Here is a 22,588-nt window from a genome sequence, read left to right on the forward strand (position 1 = left end):
CTGTGGGGAGAAGTAAGAATAATATTTCTTGAAAAGCTTGCTCAAAGGGAAATGGAAGCATTAAAATAACCAAAGTACCAAGTTTTTGACTAAAATGATCAGGAAAAGCCATGCTCCTTGCGGAATCACCACATATTGTCTTGTTTTTCTAAAATGAATTTTAATGGAATTATTTCTAACTCTGCTATTAAGTAAATATTAGGAAGAGTTAACAATTTCATGAAGACAGAATCACAGGATCACCCTTCTCTTATTAGGATAACCCTCCAATTGAGCAAACTTTCAATTTAAAATGTAGGTTGGTTTTAAATATCATTTTGAATGCTCTTCTTATCAAACACTATTCTCTGCAAGAAATCCAAAGACTATTGCATGTCAGCTGAAGAAACATATAGATTTAAGAAATCTTTTTTCAACATAAAAAAAAACCTAAATAAAAAAAACCCCTGAAAAACTAAAAAATGTAAATAATGAAAAAGCTCAAACTCACTCTTTGTGTTAATTTAAATTTAAATGTCAAATGACTATTCTTGTGACCACTCAGGAAGATCATCATACTAACCAAAACCAAACCAAACTCACTGCTGTTGAGTCCATTCAACTCATAGCGACTCCTCCTTGGGTTTCGCGGGGTGGATTCTCTATGGAAGTAGATTGCCCAATCTTCCTTCCAAAGAGTGGCTGGTGGGTTTGAACCACCAGCTTTCTGGTTAGCAGTCAAATGTCTTAGGCACTATGCCACCAGAGCCCCCCGATTATCATACTGGTATGTTCAAAATCACTAACTGGGGATATTCTTTAGAGTTGTGAAAAGAGTTTCAGAACTACACAGTACCTAAGAGTGGCCAGTAACAGTCCTTCCCCTCTGCTATGAGGTGGGTGCACAGGGCAACCAGGATGACTGAGCATTAAAGCTGTTTCTAATATGATGATATGCTGACACTGTTACAAAGCAAGAGTTCTTACCCTGTCTACCTGCACATGTTCCGAAAGAACAAAATCTAAGTTGCCTGGCAGAGCCTACGCTGGGCACACTTGGGACTTTCATACTGAGTGTCTCATCAAAATGGAAGGGATCCATTTAATTTTAAGTATTTAAGATTAAGAAATTCAAAGGTAACATAAATGTATAAATATAGTATCAAAATATATCTAACTGAAGAGAAGATTTTAAATGATCAGTTACTTTTGTAACCAAGAACGATGAATGAAAGGGCCGAGAATTTAATCTACTCAGAAAGAAAATAAAATAGGAATACAAAAGAAATGTAAATGACATCCAACTTTCCCAAGAAATTTGCTCTTATAATTATGGATGCATATGCTAAAAAAATGGGAGTTCTGGTGGCATAGTGACTAAGGATTTGACTGCTAGCTAGAAGGTTGGCAGTTCAAACCCACCAGCCACTCCATGGAAGGAAGATGGGGCAATCTACTTCCATAGAGATACTGCCTCAGAAACCCAAGGAAGGGTCGCTATGAGTCAGAACTGACTTGATAGCAGTTTTTTTTTTTTTAATGCTAGAATATAAATGTGCATTCAAAATTGCACATTCCATGGTATGACTAGAAAACTATAGAACTGTGTAAAAATGACAATAGTGTAATTCAACTGTTGTTGTTGTTGTTGTGTGCTGTCAAGTCGGACCAGACTTGACGACTCCATAGCGACTCCTCCTTGGGTTGCTGAGGCAGTATCACTACAGAAGTAGATTGCCCAACTTTCCTTCTGAGGAGTGGCGGGTGGGTTTGAACTGCCAGCCTCCTGGTTAGTAATTAGGGAAAAAAACAAAGCATCACTTTTTGTCATGTCAATCATATGCTGTGGTCATTATGTATCATATGAGACACATCTGCAGGCCTAAACCCTCTGATTGGCCGGTGCCCTGAAAATTTCTTTATGAAATTTAGGAAAGCACCTTGTTTTATACATAGTGGTCTTTCCATTTTTCCTACTGCAGCTATACGTAAAATAAATAAATAAATAAATAAATACAAAAAAATACTTTTTTTTCCTAAAAAGGAAGTTTGTGGATAATAAAGGAAATAATCCACTCAGTAGTCTCTGATACCTAGCAATTAGTAATTTTGGTTATCATATTATTTGTTCTTGAAGTGTGGTCCTCAGAACAGTGGCATCAGCAGTACCTGGAACTTGTTAGAAATGCTAATTCCTGGGCCCCGACTAACATCTACTGAATCAGGAACTCTGTGAGTAGGGGTCTACAATCAGTGTTTTAACAAGTCTTGTAAGTAATTTTGAGGCATGTTAAAGTTTGAGAACCAATGGTCTACATTAATTTATAAGTGAGCTTATAGATTACACAGATCTTCAATGATGACAATATTCATAACAATATGTAAGTAGGTGCATATACATAGATACACACATCTCTTTCACATATGTATGTGCATACATGTATATGAGATGTATGATCATACATGTAATACATATATAAGGCATCTACAACACATAAAATATATGCTATGTATCCTATATATATCACATACAACACATACATTACACACACAGGCGTGTGCATGTAAAGTCTTGTCAACAGATTCTTATAAGCTCTCTGGGAGACCTGATTAAAAAACACCCTTTAATTGAGGAATTACAGTAATAATTCCATGATAATTCCGTATTATGGAACCTAGGTGTGTTATACAAAATGGGATACCACATGAAAGTATGAACAATCAACTGTCCTCTGTATACTATAATGAAGAATGATTAGTTTTATTGGTCTTTATATTTATTTACCTAAGATTAAAACATCTGTTTTAATATGACTCAACAGTGTGTGTGTATTACCTAAATGATTAAAATCAGCTAGCAGACAATTAGAAAATAAAGAACTAAGATGAATATTTTTAAATGTTTTAAGAATAAAACAGTATAATTTTTGTGTTACAAGTTCATCATATGGTTATATATATATATAATGTTAAGATATATATATATGAAGTACATATTTTACATATATATATATATATATATATATATATATATATATATATATAAATTTATACATATATAAAATCCTCCTCAGTCATGAAAACATAATTTCTAAGAGACAGATACCAACAACACGTTTTCACTCTCAGTTTTGTGTTTACTCCCTATGTAATCTGGGTGGAATAATCTAGGATCTTTGGGACTCTCTTTACTCATTTACAAATCACAGATACTAACATTTGCCTTCTCTATGTTATGTTGAGGAACACATCTTGTAACTTGTTTCACATTTTAGGAATGGAATTAGCACATGTGTACTTGGTAAAAGAGTATATTCAATATTTGGATAAGATAAGATTTTTTACAGATATGGTTTTAAAAACAGATATGAATTTTTCTCTAATCTTGTTTGATCTTATTTACTTCATTAATTGTATTACCTGAAGTTGGATGTTCTATTTTTCTGCTCACAAGTGGGAAAACATACTCTTAATAATAAAATAATCTAAATGTATTGAAGAGAAACTAAATTTTACTCAGCAATTCTAAGTTTAGCATTTTGCAGTACATATAGTCTTTCTATAATAGCAAAATCTAGCAAGAATATATTGGTAGTAAGACAGTAAGACAGAAATATGGGTGGCTTCCTGATATTTTCTTTTACAATAAATTGAATAAAATTCTTTGAAAAAACAAGTACTATAAATGGGAACAAATGACAATTCATATATAAGTCAAAACTAATGAATATGCTGAACTATGAATTAAATGTACTTTTTTTTTTTTTAATATATCAGAGTTTATGCATTTAAACTGGAATGCAATGGTAAACAGGTACCAAGGCAAAATACAGAAAAACTTCTTTATCAAAATGTGTCAACTTTTAATTGCTGCTGCACTGAAAAAAAAAGAAAGGCAACTGATTTAAGAAATGAAAATAACAAAGAAGAAAGATATCCCTAATGAGATTGATATCTGCATTCTGGATTATAAATATCTGCTTTTATGCAATAAGAGTACAAGATGTATTAGCTTATCTTTTGATTTACTGTCAAGATTTAAATTTGTTCATTGCTAATTAAAAAAATACCTTACAATTTAACAAAAAGCAAATTATAAAACTTTTATGATGAAGCCAATGAAATCATCTAGTATTGTGTATACTAATGGTACTGAACTTCCCTCTGGCTTTTAAAGCAAACATCTGTATTATATATGCTTTGAGTAAATTGTTCTAAGAGACATCTGGCCAATGAATTAATTTACATAAAATACATTAACAAATGAAATGCCTTTCTACAGAAAGTGTTCCAGTGTTTTTACATCTTGTCATATAATACCTATGCATACTGTGCATATTAATGCATAGTATTTAACTTCTTAGAAAGGAGTCTAGAAGCAAAATACAAAGTAGAATGCATTTTGTTGGTTCATACTGCCCTCTTTAGGCAACATTACAGTAATCAAACAAACACAATTTTTTAAAAATAAAACCTTTCTTCATTTACCATTAGTTTTCAAAACTCAGCCTTAGCTCTTTTTTTAATTTAAAAGCTCCCAAAGTGGATGTGATCCGTAAATTAGCTGATTCCTTCCCATGGGATGATCCAGAGAGTGGTGCTGATGCCACAATAACTACCAGCTTGTAATTCATTTCATAATTCAATAGAATTAGTTTATAACTTATTTTGGAATGCAACTCTGAAAATTAAAACCACCATCTAAAAACAGCACACTCAAATCTTGTCATTTAAAAAGCCGTAGAATAAAAATGCATTATGCACACATAGTTGCTCCCATGCATAATAGGCATCTTGTAGCACATGAAATATTGACGATAAATAAAAACCACTTTACCTATTTTGGAAAGAAGTAAATTAAGGACTAAAACATGTTGAGTATTCACTTAAATAATGGATAAGGTCATACTTTAAAAACTGTCAAATGATTGATGGACTTAAAAAAAAAAGATATGTTGCCATTTTACCAAATTTGTCTTTTCATAACTTTTCTCTTTTACTTTAGGAGGAAGGAAGAAAACCACCACACCTTAGTCTTCTCTTTGATCCATAACTAACCTGCCTCTGAAATGTTGAACACTTCTGCATGCCCACCAGAAACAGACGGTGCTGAGGACTGTGGGGATCCAGGAGTTAGTTCTGAGTCACCTGCATCCAGTAGCCCATCAGCATCTCTTTCATTAACATCTGGAAAACTGAAATCTGTGGAAGTCTCATTATCATTAAGGCTATCTGAAGTACTTTGCCCTGATCCACTCTCTTCATCACTTGGAAGACCTGCCCACGATTTGGATTCAGGGGTGAATGGAAGTAGGGCACTACCAGTCTGAATGTCACTTTCCTCATTTGCATCATTGTGCTTTGGGGGCAGCACATTTGTTGGTGGTGTTTTGTCAGGACTTGGGGCCGTATCAGTGTGACTATCTGAGGTGACACCTGTCGCTTTATTCTCTTCTTCAAAATTCTCAGGTAGTGAATATGAAGTTGGGTTATCCTGATCCACAAGACTGCTGTCCTGGGTGTCTATGTCATTCACGACCTTTTCCTGAGATTCTCTATAGGATGAGCATGACATACACTTATTGACAGACAAGCCATCACTATCTCTGTCAATATCATCATCATCATCATCATAGTCATCCATAACACGATCATCACCTCCACCTACCAACTCAGCATTGGAACTGGCACTATGAGTCTGTTCAGAAGACGTTGTTTTAGAAGGAAACAACAATTTGGTTGTGGTTAAAGGAACAACTCTGTTTGGAGAAACAGCTGTAATAGAAACATATGCATGTCCTAAAGGAACAGAGTGATCAGCAGATAAAAGTGTATCAGAAACAACTGTTGGAATACCATCAAATAACTCATCAGTTACAGAACTTTTGGTGGAGGTGAAAACATCATTAGAATATATAAGCTTATTGATAGGTGTATGTGGCAATACATCAATTGATAAAACAGGAGTAGCAAGTACATGCTTTCCTTGGGGGGGAAAGGCATGGCCAGTCTGCAAAGTGGCAGTTTGGAACAACTCATCGCTACTGTACAATGGAGGTACCACTTGCTGGGGACTTTCACTTTTAAGCAAAACTGGTTCAAAATATTTCTTACTTGCGTAAGAAATGGTTACACCTTGAATTGAAGCAGACTGCATACTAGAAGTAGGTGATACATCAAAAACTGGCACAGATGTAGAGTGCAGCATGTTTTTACTCAAAGCAGAATTTGATGCCATGAGATGCAATATTGTAGAACTAATTTTATCAGCCTTGGGGGTTTCGACCAACATTGGCTCGCTAGGCGCAGCCGGAAGAGCAGTTTTAAGCAAGGTGTCAACATGAGAAGCCTGAAAGGGAGCTTGCAGCAATGTTTCAGTATTAAAAGAAGCTGAGGCCTCATAAAATAAGAGCTGAGTTGAAGGAGATAATATTTCACTAGAAGCGGGATCAGAGAACGCTGGCTCTGACATCGCACTAGGCACAGGTTTAAGCAAAGTGTCACCAAAGGCTTGAGATCCAGCATGTGTAGGTTGACCAGCAACCTTATTTTCTGGAGCTTGACTAATCTCATGATCAAAAACCTTAGTGGCTGTATAACCTAGAGACTCTGGAAGCACACCCTTTGTGCTAGATATGGAAAAGGGGGTTTCTTCTAAAGATGCATTCAAATTATTTACATTATCATACAGGCTAGGCATGACCGTGCTTTCAGAATGGTAAACCATCTCACTGAAAGAAGAAATTGGCAGTTCAGTCTGATTTCCATCTATCATGTCACCTTTAGGAAGTGGTTTTTTATTGTCACCAAACACAGATGTTGTATGTGTAAATTCGGCTACAGAAACAGGTGAAGAGCTGTTAAGGGCTATCAGACCATCTGTGTCAGGTAAAAGAAATTCACTACCAGAGGCTCCAGACCCCTCCACGTCATCAGAGAGGGCGTGAGTAGGCTGCAGCAACACTGCAGATGGGGCTATTAATGAAGACTGAGGCATCAGTACATGGCTAGGGCTGCTCAGTAAAGAACTCTGAAGAGCTACATCAACAGAATCATGCACAGGTATTTCAGAACTGTGGGAAACAGTGGAGATGTGTTGGGAGCCCTCATTATCAGATAAGGCATGAGAAAGTTCAGGCTTTGGAGAACGTGCATGCATCATGACATCAGCGCTGCCTGGTTCCACTTGAGAAAACATGAGCGTTTTATAAAGGACACCAGCTTCACTACCAAATTCCGATGTCTCTGAAGCAGCATGAGTAGTGGTTTGATGTGACACCACATCAGAATACTGAGCGAGGCTTGCTTCTAATAACAAATCACCCCCAGCCACTGGCAGAGACGCATGCAGGGACACCTTCTCACTCTCAAGAGCTGAAGTAACTTGCGGAAGGATTTGAGAAGCTGTATACAGATGGTGAGACAATTCACTACTGAAGGAAGCAGAGGAAAATGGAAGCAAAGGTGCACCATCACAGGAAGACAGGATGGAGTCAAATGAGACATCAACACTGGGAAATACAGGCGTAGCATGCAAGGCCGAATCACTACTTGAAGCAGCAGGGGTAGTGTTGAGGATCTGATTGTCAAGCAACAAAGGGGTGACTAGAGGAAAGACTTCACTACTGTAGGAAGGTTGAAGAGGTGTCTCACCATTGGATACAGGTTGAGTTGTCTGCAAGCGAACCATGTTGACAGTGGGGACCGAATCGTGTTGTCCGGAGGATGGCGTAAATGCTTGAGGTGTTACCTCAGTTGGGAAGTAGGCCAAGGTAGAATAATGTGGCATTTCCATATCTGTGACTGAGGGAACCGGTGACCCCAGTGGGCCCAGAGAAAAGGATTCAGTTGTATTTTCAGATTCATCAATATGTATCTCAGAATAATTAGTTCGGAGAAACCTTTCTCTACTAGATCCCATATCAGCCTCTGTTGGCGCATCTGTAGTGCTAGGAAGCCACGTATGTTCATCAGTGGAAAGGTCCTTTAAAGATTCTTCCAAACCTGATGATACTGAATCATCTGAAACATTTCTCATAGTTTCTGGAATAAAGACATCTCTTGTGACTGCCTCTGGGTTTCCTGAAGAAAATATATACCCATGAAATATGTTCTCAGAACTGAATGGCACAGCAGACGTTGCAGGCCTGGAGCCTGAAGAATCATCAGCTCCCATCTCGACTTTGAAATTGGGCAACGAACCCTCTTCCTCACTGATATCAGTAGATACCTCTGGTGATTCTGTAATAGAAACAGTATTTAAAGATTCCACAGTCCCAGAAAAGTTCATCTGTGGAAATCTAAGAGCAGTTTTGGAGCTGTCATTTAAAGAGGTTGGAGTACCTTCCACGGTGTGACGTGGCTGCTGAGTCACAGTTGAAGTTAAGGAAATCTCTCTTTCTGGGATTAATTCAGTGACTGTCCTGGATGTAGTATTTAAAAATGTGTTGGGAACATCAGCCTTCCCAGAGTGATCACTTCCTCTCGTTGGGGATCGATTAGTCTCGGCCTCATTGAATTTCGTTCCTAAGCGATTGTAGTTTGTCGTGGTTGGAATGTGTGGTTCCTTTTTCTTTATTTGATTTGTGGTACTGTCTCTACCAGGATTCACAACAGTATCTTCTTCAATGGCTTTTCCTTCTTTTTCCTCCTTTGAAAAGGAAACATAATTCAATGGAACACAAAGAAATAACAGAAAGACTAAGTCTTAATGGTAATATCTTATAATGCATTGTAATGGGAACCTTCACTTGTATGATCTTGGCAGCTTTTCCCTGCTCATATGGCTACATCCCATAGAAGCCATCTCTCTATTCTAGAACTGTTACCATCCACCCTCTTGAGAGAATAATTACATTTAATAAAAATACCTTATTTATGGCTGAGTTTATTTTAATGCTATGGAAAAAAGTAATTAAATTAATAGGTTTATAAAGAAGACATGTTATATTTGTATTTACTTATTGAGAGTGTAATTTAACATGCCATTAATTTTCTTGTTTTTATGTTTCTTTGTTCAGTTCAGCTGGTAGCAATCTAAATAGCAATTAGCTTCTTGTAATATGAAATGCCAATGAAACTATTTATTTCAAACACCAAAGTAGTTGCATATTCAGACTATTTAATTGTGTATATTCAGAATAAATCATAATTCTTAAGTTATTGTAAGGAAAACATTTAGGACCGAAAGAGATTTTTTTTTTCCTTTTGTTTTAATGCTTTCCACTTAAGACTTAGGCAGATGTTTTAAAGGCAATTTTCCAAAATAGGATTCTAGTACTACTTATTTAATTTTGTGTTTTACTTAGAAACACCATTCAGGAGCCCTAGGCTTTAATTACCAGGAGTCCTGGTGGCACAAATGGTTAAGCACTTGGCTACTAAACAAAGAGCTGGTGGTTTAAATTCATCCAGAAGCTCTGTGGTAAAAAGATATAGTGATCTATTTCCATAAAACTAAACCAAAAAAAAAAAAAAAAGAAGAAAGAAATTCACTACCACTGAGTCAATTCAGACTTAGAGTGAATTGGGTTTCCAAGGCTATAAATCTTTATGGAAGTAGACTGGCTTATCTTTCTTCCATGGAGCGGCTGGTGGGTTCAAACCATTGACCTTCTGGTTACCAGCCAAATGCTTTAACTGCTACACCACTAACCAAAATCAAAAACCAAATTCACTGCCGTCAAGTTGGATCCAACTCATAGTGACTCCTCCTTGGGTTTCCGCGGTGGTATCACTAGGGAAGTAGATTGACCAATCTTTCTTCTGAGGAGTGGCTAGTGGGTTTGAACTGCCAGTCTTCTCCCTAAACTCTTTTTGTGCAGTTCTACTCTGTTACATGGGGTTGCTACGAGTTGAAATCAACTCAACGGCATCTAATAACAACTAAAACCAGCCTAACCACACTTTGTTACCGTACAGCTTAGGAATATTCTTGCTAGAGGTCAACAAAACCCATGCTTTACTGGACACATTATACTACATCCAATCATATGCTTAAGAAAATAAAATCCCAAATATCAATAAATGTCCACATGGGATATGATTTTCAGTATCCTTGTATCTAACAATCTGTAGCAACTTCATCTACTAAATCTAGCTTTTTAGGCCATGTCTCTTAAAAAAAGCAACAAGTATATATGAGTCGAATTTAGCCAACCTGAATAGAAACAATCTGAATGTTAAACCACGTGTGCTCATGGGCATGCTCAAAATGGCTCTTCTCTTCCCTAGACAAATTTCTTCACTAGTGGTGTTTCCTCATGAAATTTTGCATTTTGTTTGATACCTTGTCTGGTAGCAAAGACTACCAGAGAGATTTTGCCAAACAATTTCTGGAATAAAATATTCCCTTAAACAAGCCTAAAAATAAGAATAATTTGCTTTTGATTAAAAGATTTTTTTGGTGCCCAGATATTCCTTCTTTCCTTAGAAGTTCTCAAAAACATTTGTCTTATAATCTGATGCAGAGTTTTGCTGAGGATCAGCGTTAAGATTGGCAATATGATATTTCTGAACTCTTCATCATTTCTGAAGATTTAGGTATATGTCTAGTTTTCTGGTCCACACTACACTCTAATTTTTTTTTTTTTCTGTTCTCCTCCATTCTCCATTTCCTCATCCTCCTCCCCTCATCACCAGCACATTGTCTTCTTGCATACTTATGAAGAAAACAGAAACCATCAGGCAAAACCACATCTTTTCCCAACATTAACCCATATCCACCCCTGCCCCTTTGTTTTGCTATAACTGAGGAATTTCCCTTACTTTCCAAGGCTAATTCTCACATCTCTGTGTTAAATTCATTACACATTATATTCTTGGGGAACTGAATAAAATTGAATGTTTTCTTCTCTTCTTCTGTTTTTCATTTTGTTCTGGCAAATGAATTATTCTCATTAGTTTAAATGAACTCATGCCTCTCCTATTTAAGAAAAACCTGTAATTCAACTTTCAGCTCTCATTATATCTCTTTCCTCCCCTTCATTGGTAAAGTTTCTAAAAGAAATGTCATATTTGTTCACTATATGATCTCACAATCTCTATCAACTCCCCAAATAATATTGCTTTCCTTCTTCTTTGTTTTCATTTCCACATGAACACACTCCTACCATAAGGTATATAGCTTTAGATATCTATAATTTCATTTTCTTGAAACATAATGCTTCTTACCTGATCTTCTGTTAGGGTTTGTTTTTGAAAGGAAAAAAAGAAAAAGAAAACTGCACACACACACACCCTTCTATTGCTTTATATTATATTTAAAACTTTATAATAAAATCCAGGTACCTATCAAAATTTGATTGAAGCAATGGATCAACTCCCCAGAAAAATGCTTATTCATACACGTACAGATTTAACATACAACTTCAAGGAATTCATGAATCCTATATGAAACCTTCCATTCATTAATCCTATCCCACATTTATACTTTCCAAAACCTTTGAGATAATAAATTATTGTTCCTTAAGTGACTCACTTGTGGTAGTTTTTTATTATGGCTGCTAAGTAACTAAGATAGAATTTGGCACCAGAGAGTAGGGGTGCTGCTCTTACAAATACCTAAAATGTAGTATTTTGGAATTGGGCAATAAGTAGAGGCTGGCAATACATTTGATATTAAGAGCCTACATTGCCTTGAAGAGACTGTTGGTAGAATTATACACATTAAAAGTGATTATGATGATGGCTTAGAAAGAAATGAGGAATCTTCTAGAGAAAACTTCTCTTGTTCTATCTAGTCTATGAACAGAATGCTGCTAGAAATGTGGGCATAAAATATACTTCTGGTGATGCTTTAAAAGGAAATGATTAACATGCCATTGAACACTGGAGGAAAGACAATCCTTGTTACAAAGTGGCAAAGAACTTGTGTAAATTATATTTGATTGTTTTGTGGAAACATCTTGTAAGTGATGAATGTGGATATTTTGTTGAGAAGACTTCTAAGCAAGATCTTATAGGGGTAGCATGGTTTCTCCTTGCTGCTTATCAGGAAATGCAGGAAGAAAAAGATATATTGAGAAATAGCACATTTGGGCTTAGAATGTAATTAATATAAGATACATCATTTTCTATTTTAAAAGTTAAGATATTAAAATGAGTAGGTATTCCTTAAATACCCATTCAGTTGGAAGGCATTGTGCTAGGGACAAACACTTATGATTTGAATACAAGAATTTAAACATAATCATGTTATATGGTAAAAGAATGCATATAATTTATATTTTGGCTCATATTTATTATCAATCTATAAATCACTGGTTATTCATAAATAAACCAGCAATACTGAGAATTGGTCAAATATTATTTTAGTTCTTTCAGAAAGTTTGAACATTAAAAATTCTAATTTATAATTATAGGTAATAGCTATAATTATCTTTTAAAGTTTGTTATTTTATTCATCCTAACCAAATCTTTTTGGTATTTTGTATTGTGCTAATCAAAGGATCTTCCAACTTGTTCATAAAGTAATTATATATACAAATTACATTACTACCCTTACAGCTCAGTAACTCACCCCACAGTTACAGAGTAGTGCAACAACAGTTAAATCTCATCTGATTATTCAAAGTTCTTTTTATTTTAAAAATTGAATATAAAAATGGCTATAATACCTTGATTATTTCTTCAGTTCCAATTAATTCAGGAAAGAGGTCAAGTTCTACAAAATTAAAAACAAAATTATTAAAATTTTTATTTGATATTTCAGTCTATGGATTTACCTTTGGATAAAAACAGGAAAAAGAAAACTCTTAGCTTTGAAAATGCAGAATATCTCAAAATGAAAATTCCAAACTTTAGTTTTCAACACTCCTGAACTCTCCATAACATAACACCACACATACTGATATGTAACTGCATCTAAAACCTTGATTTTTCTCTTCCACTCCAACTGCCGCTCTCATTCCCACCCCAAGTCTGATTGTAACAAAGAAGGGAGAAGGGGACAATAAGGCTGAAATAACTGAGTGTAAAGAACTCCAAATAAATTTTCATCAGTGCAGTTACTTTCATCCTAAACACAGCTGAAAAACAAAAGCATAGTTGGGGAAATGCCAGGGATTTTCTGTAGACTTTGGGGTTACATTTTGTTATTTGGTGACCTCCTCTGAGGAAAAAAAAATAATTCTTTGTACTCTTTGGGTTTGGGCTCGTATCTGTGTGTCCATAGAATGCTCTACCAGGTCAAATGGAGAGTGATCTGACAGTGGGAAGGACTGAACAAAGGGATTCTTCATCATTCTCCTCAAGGAACTTAGGTAATGCTTTGTGTGCAAAGAATGAGATGACCAGGTTCATTCAAGTCTGTCTTCCCTAACAGACCAGAATCAATATATTTCGATACCTAGATCTCAATCCTAAAATAAGACCTGTCAGAAAATGTTAGGAAAGAGTAAGTCCTGGTTGTCTTTCTTTAACAAGGGATCTAGCCACACCATCTAATTACTGAGGGGACAGAAGAGAATTTTTCCTAAGTCTTTATCTGAGCTGACTAGGTCATTGGGAAGATGGTAGACAAGGAAATATTGAGAGCTTGAGGATTATAATGCTGTTGCCTTTATTGCTATATGTTTATAGAATCTTACTCTAGCTGCAAAGTGCATGTTTCTCACTGTCCCAATGATGCTTATGTTCTAGGTTTTATGCCTTTACATGTCATGTCCCCAAAGGAAATGAAAATTCTCTAAAATTTTGAAAAGCATAACTGAACTAATATTAAATGTTTATCAAGTCCTGGATTGTTCAGCAATACAGACATATTTACTTGAGTTTATTTTTATCAAAAATTTCTAATTCAAACAACGTAAAACCATAAAATGCAATTGTATGCATGAATTCAACTTAGAAGAGGATTAAAATAAAGTTTGTAAGTCCACCCAGCTCCCAGGGGAATTTAGATAAAGTTAGTTCTTTTGACTACTTAGTTGTTTCAGTATTACTTACCCTGAACATTTTTTACTGTTATAAAAACTAAAATATTCACTAGAAATGATTAATCACAGTCTTAAATTTTAAATTTCTTTCTTTATTTAAATTGAAACTGACAAGGAATGAGTTTGGAAATTTTTTTTTTTTTGAATCATTGGTTTCTTATTTCTCTACACTTGTCCTTATGGATTCTTTTTCTCACCCTCTGCTTTTCATACATAAGGCACTTGATTGCTAACCAGAAGGCTGACAGTTCAAACCCACCAGCCACTCCTCGGAAGGAAAGTTGGGCAATCTGCTTCAGTAGTGATACCACCTCGGAAAGCTAAGGAGGAGTTGCTATGAGTTGGGTCCAACTCAACGGCACATAACAACAACAATAACAGCTTTTCATACATTTTTAATCTTTATGTTTCCATATTAATTTCAATATCTCAAACACTTGCATCTCCATAACCTCCAAGGAAACCAATACATGTGAATTTAAATAAGAGATGTCTCTAAATTGTGACAAACAGGAACCTTTAGTATGATATTCTAAGTACCACAATTAGAGAAGTTCAAGCATGTACAATTATTCAACTTCAGCATGTGACACAATACACAGATTTATTGGAAGTGCTTTTAAATGTTCACTCCTTTTTAAGTACTTTTAAAATACTTTAATGTTAATATTGGAAAATTTATTAGTGGTAAATCCTAATCAAATACCTAGTATTAGTGATGTATATATTATCACACTGTAGGTTTCTGTTAAGGAGGTTACAGAAAAAAAAAAAAAAAAGAAAACTCTTCACAATAATTGTCCATTCTCTTCAACATGTTTAGGGAGGTGTTGTAAAATAAAAACATTGTCTAACCTTTACCATACTTTTAATGGGCAATGGGATTTTCTTATTTAATTGACAGAGTTGAGTGGGGAATGCATGCTTACCATACTGACGACTGCTTTACTTTTCTTTCAATATTCTCAGTATGAATTTAATTTTTACCCTCTTACTACAGCATAAACTAACTACTGTATGGATTATGGTTTCTGTCATTTTAAAATACATGATCTTGGCCAATCATCATTCCTAGAGTGTACCAATGAGTTCTCTTTGCTATTTACTGCAATAATATGTTTTCTGTGGGCCCCCTTTAACTCTGAGGTACACATGTGGGGGTCCCCAGGAAGCTTTTGTGACCCTCTTTATTTCATGGTGCTCTCATGGGTGGTTATGTCAGTATAGGTGCCTTCATGTTGATTAGTATCAGCCTATTTTGCAGGATCTTCATTCTGGTTGCCTATACACTCAGATAATTTGAATTGACTGAAATTCTGTGGCTGCCCGGGAACACTTTAATATCTTCACACCAAAATATTCTAGAAATCTTTCACTGAGTCTCTTCAGAACTATTTTGGAATAAAATGACTTTTGGAAGACTATTCTTATCTTTTTAGATATTCTGAAGCCATTCTTTTCTGTTTGGAAATCTAAGACCATAGCACCAAGGTCCAGCTCTGCGTGCGGATTGGCACCAAGTCTCATTCTGGGTACCACCTGGTCTACTATTTCCTCCTAACGGTGGTGTTAAAGCAGCTACTGGTCTGGCTCAGGCCCTACTTACTTTTCCTACATTAAAGAGTTTAAAAATGACACTGGCTTTATTGAATATTTTCACTTCATCAAAACAGACTCCACGAAGACTACAAAAATATCCAATTAATAGTGAAGATTTGTCAATATCTTTAAAAAAAGATTTTTTTTTTTTTTTTTGCATGCATGCTTAAAATTCACACTTGTGTGATAACAGAACAAAGGCTATTGACTCATTCTGGTTTTATTTTGGGGCACATGTAATGCTAGGTTTTCCAAAACAACACATTGTAACACATTAATATTCCATAACACAAAAAAGCAACACTGATGAAGGTTGGCAAACAGAGCTTATTTAATTGTTTGAAGGGAAGCCAAATTTCACAATGCAAAAAGTAAAAGCAATGCAGACTGCAATCACTTCCAACTGTGATCTTAAATATCATTACATAATAACACCCACAGCATAGGCTGGTACACGCAGAGAAAGGAGAGATGTAGAGTGATTTAACAAAGACATTTGTTACACAAATAAAAAACACACAATAACAGGCAAATGTGTTGATCTACTTCACCATGCATTTAATTATCAAGTTCCTAACCATGTATTTAAATAACATCCTCTGAAACTGTACAATAATTATCACTACATGACAGAAGAGAAATGAATACAATTATCTTAGTTTCAATGGAATGTATTTATGAATTCTTCCCTCACACATATACTTTTATCAAAGTCTTTTAAAATAATATACATTTCTTCTTCACAATAAGATTTCCTAGATAAATTTTAAATTGTTTACTTCAGAATATAAATTTTTGTATTTAATTTTAAATAATACCTCAGGGGGATCAGTTTGTAGTGATACTGTTGTACATAACAACATTAAAATTGACAAGCAAAAAAGTAAAACAAATTTTCCAAAGTTGAATACATAATTTGGAAGATTGAGTTCTCCTTCACAGATCTTAATTAGAATATTTGAACTCTATGATAAAAAGAATGAGGGCATTTATACATTATCTCCTTCATTTGTTTAAACCAGAGCAATAATCAATATGGCATTTAGAAAACAACCTACACTAAATATTAATATTATAATTAAATGAGGTATCCTACAATGTTACTAAGGAAATGGGGTGATGTGATTTACAGGCTGAAATGGGATTAATAATAAAAAATCATTAAATAAGCAGCAAAATCAAAAGCCACTTACATCTTCATTAGCCACAGAAATCACAAAACTCACAAATCTTGTCATACTATCACTCCAACCCACAAGAAAGTACAGCTGTCAAGACTTTTCCTGTGATATATTTCCTATGGAAATAATACTTAAGATAATGCAACTTTATTACTGGATTGCAAATATATGGATTGAAATGGTACTGCAGCCATTAAGATGAGAAAGAATACGTTCTAAAACAGCAAGTATTTTCTTTGTAAAGAATAGAAAGGTCCACAAATTTTAGTTAAATTGCCTTTTGATGACGGAATCTTCAATTTTCAATGATGAAAGATAGTTTACTTGAGTTTTTTTTTTTAATTCCTAGTTTTTAAGAGGAATGTAATTAGTTTTACATTAAATCAAATACCATACTGTACAAAATGCTTTAAGGGACTCAGACATCCATGGAGATTAGACCGTGTGTCCAAACTAGCATCTCAGTATTACCATGGTCAATAGTGTCCCGACCCTTTGGATAAACAATGGAGATTAAGTTATAATATTTATTATTTTGAAAAAATGTTAAAGTACTAAAAAGGATACAAAAATCTTGTACTTTGCACCAACAGAGAGTCAGTCTGAAAGCATAATTCAGAAATCACTTCAGTAGAAAATAGGTATCTGATCTCATTTTCCATATGCAATAAGCTTCTCAGAAAAAAAGCTTAACAATATTCAGAAAGCTTAAGATTCTGGCCTGGTAATCAAGAGCATAAAATAAATAGCTAACACCACTGTAATTTTTAAAAAATAATTTTCTGGAAAGCTGTCTTCTAAATGGAAAATAGAGTAGCATAATTAAATTTAAGAAAGTAAAATTAAAGGAATATATTCAATATAATTTGTATCCTAAAGCATCCACAAGCGTAGAGGATGTTTTATATCCTGTATTTCAATCAGATCACATACGATACTGGCCAACATGTCAGTGTTGCATTGCTGTAAATCGATACATTTTCTGAATGGATCAATATGGGGAATTTAGGTGAGTACTGACCTCCAATGGAGGAGCATGATATGATAAAATTATAAATATGGTCAGTTAATTTAATAATCACCTTTTAATAAGGCTTAGAGCTCACATCCCACTTAAAAATACCCTTCTGTACACATTTAGATCTGGGAAAGCAATGCTAAGTGAAGGCAATAGGAAAGATGGTGATATATATGCCATATAGAGGTCATAAGAATTTATTATTCAATAATGATATTGCCAGGAGCTCTGGTAGCACAGTGCCTAAGACACTTGACTACTAACCAGGAGGCTGGTGGTTCAAACCCACCAGCCACTCCTCTGAATGAAGGTTGGGCAATCTACTTCCGTAGTGATACTGCCTCAGAAACCCAAGGAGGGGTCGCTATGAGTCGGGACCAACTCCACAGCACATAACAACAACAACAACAACAACGATATTGCCATCATGATAGTAATAATAATCATTAGGCAATCACTTTTTAACTTAAGAGGCATCCTGGGAAGTTTTACAGGCTGTGGTTTGAAAGGACACTTACTCTCACAGCTAACATCTCATACTCTGATGGACACATTCTCTAGTTAAAGGTTCAACTAATTGGAACAATTATGGAGAGATGATCAATAATATACATTTTATTTAAGCTTATGCTGGGTTAAAGACCCTTCTGTACACATTTAGACCACAAAGGCAAACCAGTGCACCTAAGTTTTACTTCCTTACATAAAGGAATATATTAATATATTAATTATATATTAATATATAACTTTACATATTATATAAATTTAATAATATTATATATTAATTATATAATAATATATTACTTTATGTAAGGAAGAAAAACTTATGTGCACTGGCTTATAGCAATATACTATAATTCATATAATTTATAACTATTATTTTGCACTAAAATCTTGTAAATATTTCAATGGGTAATCATGTTAGGGATGACCAAATGGTATTTTACCTTTTATCTGTGTATGTATGTACATATGTGTGTGTATATATATATATATAGCTCCACATATATATGAATATATTCTTTTATGTATGAATATCCACACAAACTTGCATTCTATCATTTTAAAACTCTATATCAACAAAAGAAAAATGCTATTTCAATTATACAATTTGTAAATTATGATGGGAAGCATTTTATTTTCTCTATAAATCACAAGGAAACTCAATTATTGCATATGTTTTGAGATCAAAAAATTTTCCCATAATACTTAGAGAAGATGCATGCAAATAAAATATGATTAAAACCAGTTTGTATGTGTATGTGTGTGAAGAACAGTGCTAGGAAATCAACCAGGAGGAAAGCTCCCCAATTATAGAAAGTGGATAAAGGTAGTTCAGATAAATTATTGAGATGCTTTGTATGGATATATCAAAGTGCCTCACATGATGCTAGGGTCATGCATATACTTACTACAAAATGCTTTGGGGGCTGAAAAGAAATAACATCAATGAAACCAAATCAATCATTTAAGATAAAAGCCTCAATATTCACATAGTAGTTTTCATTTGATGGCCATTACAAACACTGTGCATATGCTTTATGGTTCTTGTTTACAAATAAAAATATTCAATATTAAGAATTAATTTACTTTCTGTAGGACCAAGTTTGCTGGTCTGACAGAGCCTGATGGAACCACTGAGACTATGGCCCCTAGCTGCCCTTCAGGTCTGGAACTGAACCCACACCTGTGGCTTCCAGCCAAGTAAAAGGCATATGAGCTCAACACTTACATTAGGTAGATACACTCCTTGGAGAGATCAATTCTGGGAGAATAGAAGGGCTGTGTATGCACAAGGAGGCAGCTTGGGGGGCAGGAGTGCCTGGGAGGGAAGGACACAGGGAAGAGGTAGCTATGGGGGGGGGGAGTGGGAGGAGAGCTGTTGCATTGTGGAAGATTGCAGTCAATGTCCTGAGACAAAATGTGTATGAACTGCTGTAAGGAAAGTGAATGTGCTCTGTAAAGTTTCACCCAAATCACAATAAAAATAAAAAAGGACAAAGAAAAAAGATGTAATTTACTTTTTGTCCTGCACCAGGTCAGCCAAATGAGCTGCAAACTCCACAAAATTCCCTAGTGATCCAACCTTAAGAGAAAATCACTTCGCCTTTATAAAGTCAGAGAGAAAGCGCCAATGTTTTCAGTAATGAGACTAGCCTAATTTATTTAGATAATATGAAAGCATATCAAGGAGATGCTTACCATCATCAGCAGGCATGTCAACAATCAGCTGGTCACTGTATTTTCCATATAAGCCATTAGTGCATATGGCTACTATTTGAAGAACATAACTCATATTGGGCAGTAAATTATTAAGAATAGCACCCTAAAAGAAAGATGGAGTCATTATACAAATGTGTTATGCTCACACTGGTACTAACATACTAGACATCTCTTCTTGGAACACTTTTTCTCATTTGTCAGTTGGAAATGTATTTCATTAACCTAAGAAAAACCCTCTGCAATAGGGAGTTGAGCTTGTGATATTTACAAAGTACAAAGACACTAAGCTTTTATTTTAATTTTTCCTTTTTCATAAGATTTTGTTTTTAAGAGTTTCATTTTTAACCAGAACTCATTAAATTCATAAAGGACTAGCACAAATGCAAATTAATATTTCATACAAAATAAATGTGTAGCATTTGCAAATAAAAAGCACAATGTGAAAAAAAATTGAAAAACCAACTTGTCTCCTTGATCCTGACCATTTGCAAGCAAGACAGTAACAGAATTATTATCTTCATCACATAATTATGAAACGTAAAAATATTATATACTCCTAAATTCCACAACCTTCCTAGCTCATAATGTCTGTATATACTACCAAGATGACTGAATGTAAAGTTGCTAAAACATTTATCCATTTTGTTCATACTGAGATTAAACATCATAATAACAACTACAGTTTTTATTCAGATGTAGGCTGCCAGATTGTAGCTGCCAGCCTAAACATTCCAGTGTCCTGTCACCTGTGATGGGGAACTCTGCAACCATCCTGGAGACACACCCAGGTGAGGCCGTCTCACCTACACCCCACACTATGCTCAACTCTTCCCTGCTAAGGCAATGCTTAAAGTTGAAAGGCTCGGGGCCCAGAAGGAATTTATACTTTATTTTTGTTAATTTGTCTTAGAATTAAAGGATGGAGGGGAATCTTTTCAGAAGAATTAACTATGTCACATCTTCAAAGTTCACTTGATCATGACTTTGAATCTGTTCCCTGTGGATAGGATATAAAGAAAAGAAGCTGGTGAGTGCCCTACTCTGTTTGCCCTGTGCTAGTACAATGCGATATGGGAAGGAAGCCTGTATCAGGGCACTGTGATTCCAGGCTGAACTCCGGATTCCTTCCCTCTCTGTGAGCTCTCAGTTAAGGTGTTTACCTCTGTTGTTGTTAGCTGCTGTGGCGTCAGCCCCCGACTCACGGCAGCCCCACCACAATGGAGCAAAATGACGCCCCGTCCCGTGCCATCCCACGACTGTACGTGGATCAGACCATTGTAACCTACAGGGTTTTCAGGGGCTGGTTTGTGGAAGCAGATCGTAAAGCCTTTCTTCTTAGTCTGATGGAGTCTACAAGCTCCAATGAAACCTGTTTGGCATCATAGCAACACAGAAGCATCATAGCAACACAGAAGCTTCCACTGACAGACAGGTGATGCCTGCACCTGAGGTGCGCTGGCTGGAAACTGGACCAGGGTCTCCTGCTTCGAAGTTGAGAATACTACCTTCCATGTGTATGCATTTTATCAGTTTTGGTATTGACAAAGTCATGATCTCCCTAAAATTCAAAACATAAAGAACCAACGTATAGTACCTGCTGCCCCCCCCCCCCCGCTGGAGTTAAAAGTAAACCGAAGGCAAAAATAGAGTTATTTGTGATTCCTTACCTTGGACATTAAATTGTAATGTTACTGTGCTATTGAAAAATAAAGCAATTGACTATATAGTTACCAAGTCTTGATAGCCATCTGTCAGAAATTCATGCTTGGTTTGGTCTTCTCCTTCCAGTTGCTGGTAAACGACCGCAAACTTCTCGATCATGGCATCATAAACTACTCGAGGTCTCTCCCAGGTAACAAGAAGGCTGGTATAATTCTCTGGGTCAGCCTGAACATTTTCTGGTTCTGAACTACAAACTTCAGAAAAAACAGAAGTATAGTTGTTGATAGACCTGTCAGTCTTCAGGATTTGAACAAGTAAAATAACTCCTGTGAAACATTTTGTTGTATTTTATTGTAGTACAAGATAAAAAGTTAGACTTTCATACTTTGAGTTTCTTGTTTATGCCCTTTTTTCTATCTGAAATATGCCTTCCTTTCCTCCTATCTTTATCTGTCCTACCTCACAATTCTGGTTTTGGTCAAATGCCACCTCTTCTGTGATGCCCACTTCGATCTCTACTGAAATGATCTGTGCTCATTCCAACTTTCTGTTTTGTTTTACCACTATTACTGCATTAATTTCATGCCCTCTTACTTTTTCTGAATGGGTCTTACCTCCTTTATTAGATGATAAATATACGAACCATAGCTCTTCACTTCTATATGGCCTAGGACAATGTCATGAACACATCTGGCATAAAAATTCATGTTTTAAAATTAAAACACAAAGAATATCCCCAAGTTCTCTTTACTTCTATTGTTTGAGTGTCACTTCTGTCTCTGGCTTGGGATCTGACAAATACATGTAGTTTAGGATGAGTAGAATCTAAATTATAAAAAACAGTTTATTATCAGAAATTTTGTCTTCAGAGAAGCTGCAGAATAATTAAAAATTTCAAACCTGAGAAAACCATTGGAGAACAATTCAAATGATCATTTCAGTATCTTATTTTCTAGGTTCCTTAATGAAAACAAAACAAAACAAAACCC

General features: G+C 35.3%; 1 protein-coding gene across 1 annotated transcript in view; it reads right to left on the bottom strand.

Moving 5' to 3' along the window:
• Window positions 1-22,588, bottom strand: part of PTPRZ1 (protein tyrosine phosphatase receptor type Z1) — a 172,959-nt gene that overhangs the window by 68,287 nt on the left and 82,084 nt on the right. The window contains exons 9-12 of the mRNA XM_042782531.1: window positions 21,669-21,853; window positions 19,917-20,040; window positions 12,597-12,643; window positions 5,038-8,629 (exon numbers count right to left, since the gene is read on the bottom strand). Coding sequence (XP_042638465.1) covers window positions 5,038-8,629; window positions 12,597-12,643; window positions 19,917-20,040; window positions 21,669-21,853 — 3,948 coding nt within the window. The remainder of the gene's footprint in view (window positions 1-5,037; window positions 8,630-12,596; window positions 12,644-19,916; window positions 20,041-21,668; window positions 21,854-22,588) is intronic.

The sequence above is a fragment of the Orycteropus afer genome, unplaced genomic scaffold, assembly GCF_000298275.1.
Source record: "Orycteropus afer afer isolate SDZICR_OR568_19922 unplaced genomic scaffold, OryAfe1.0 scaffold00359, whole genome shotgun sequence".
In the NCBI taxonomy this organism is placed as follows: Eukaryota; Metazoa; Chordata; class Mammalia; order Tubulidentata; family Orycteropodidae; genus Orycteropus; species Orycteropus afer.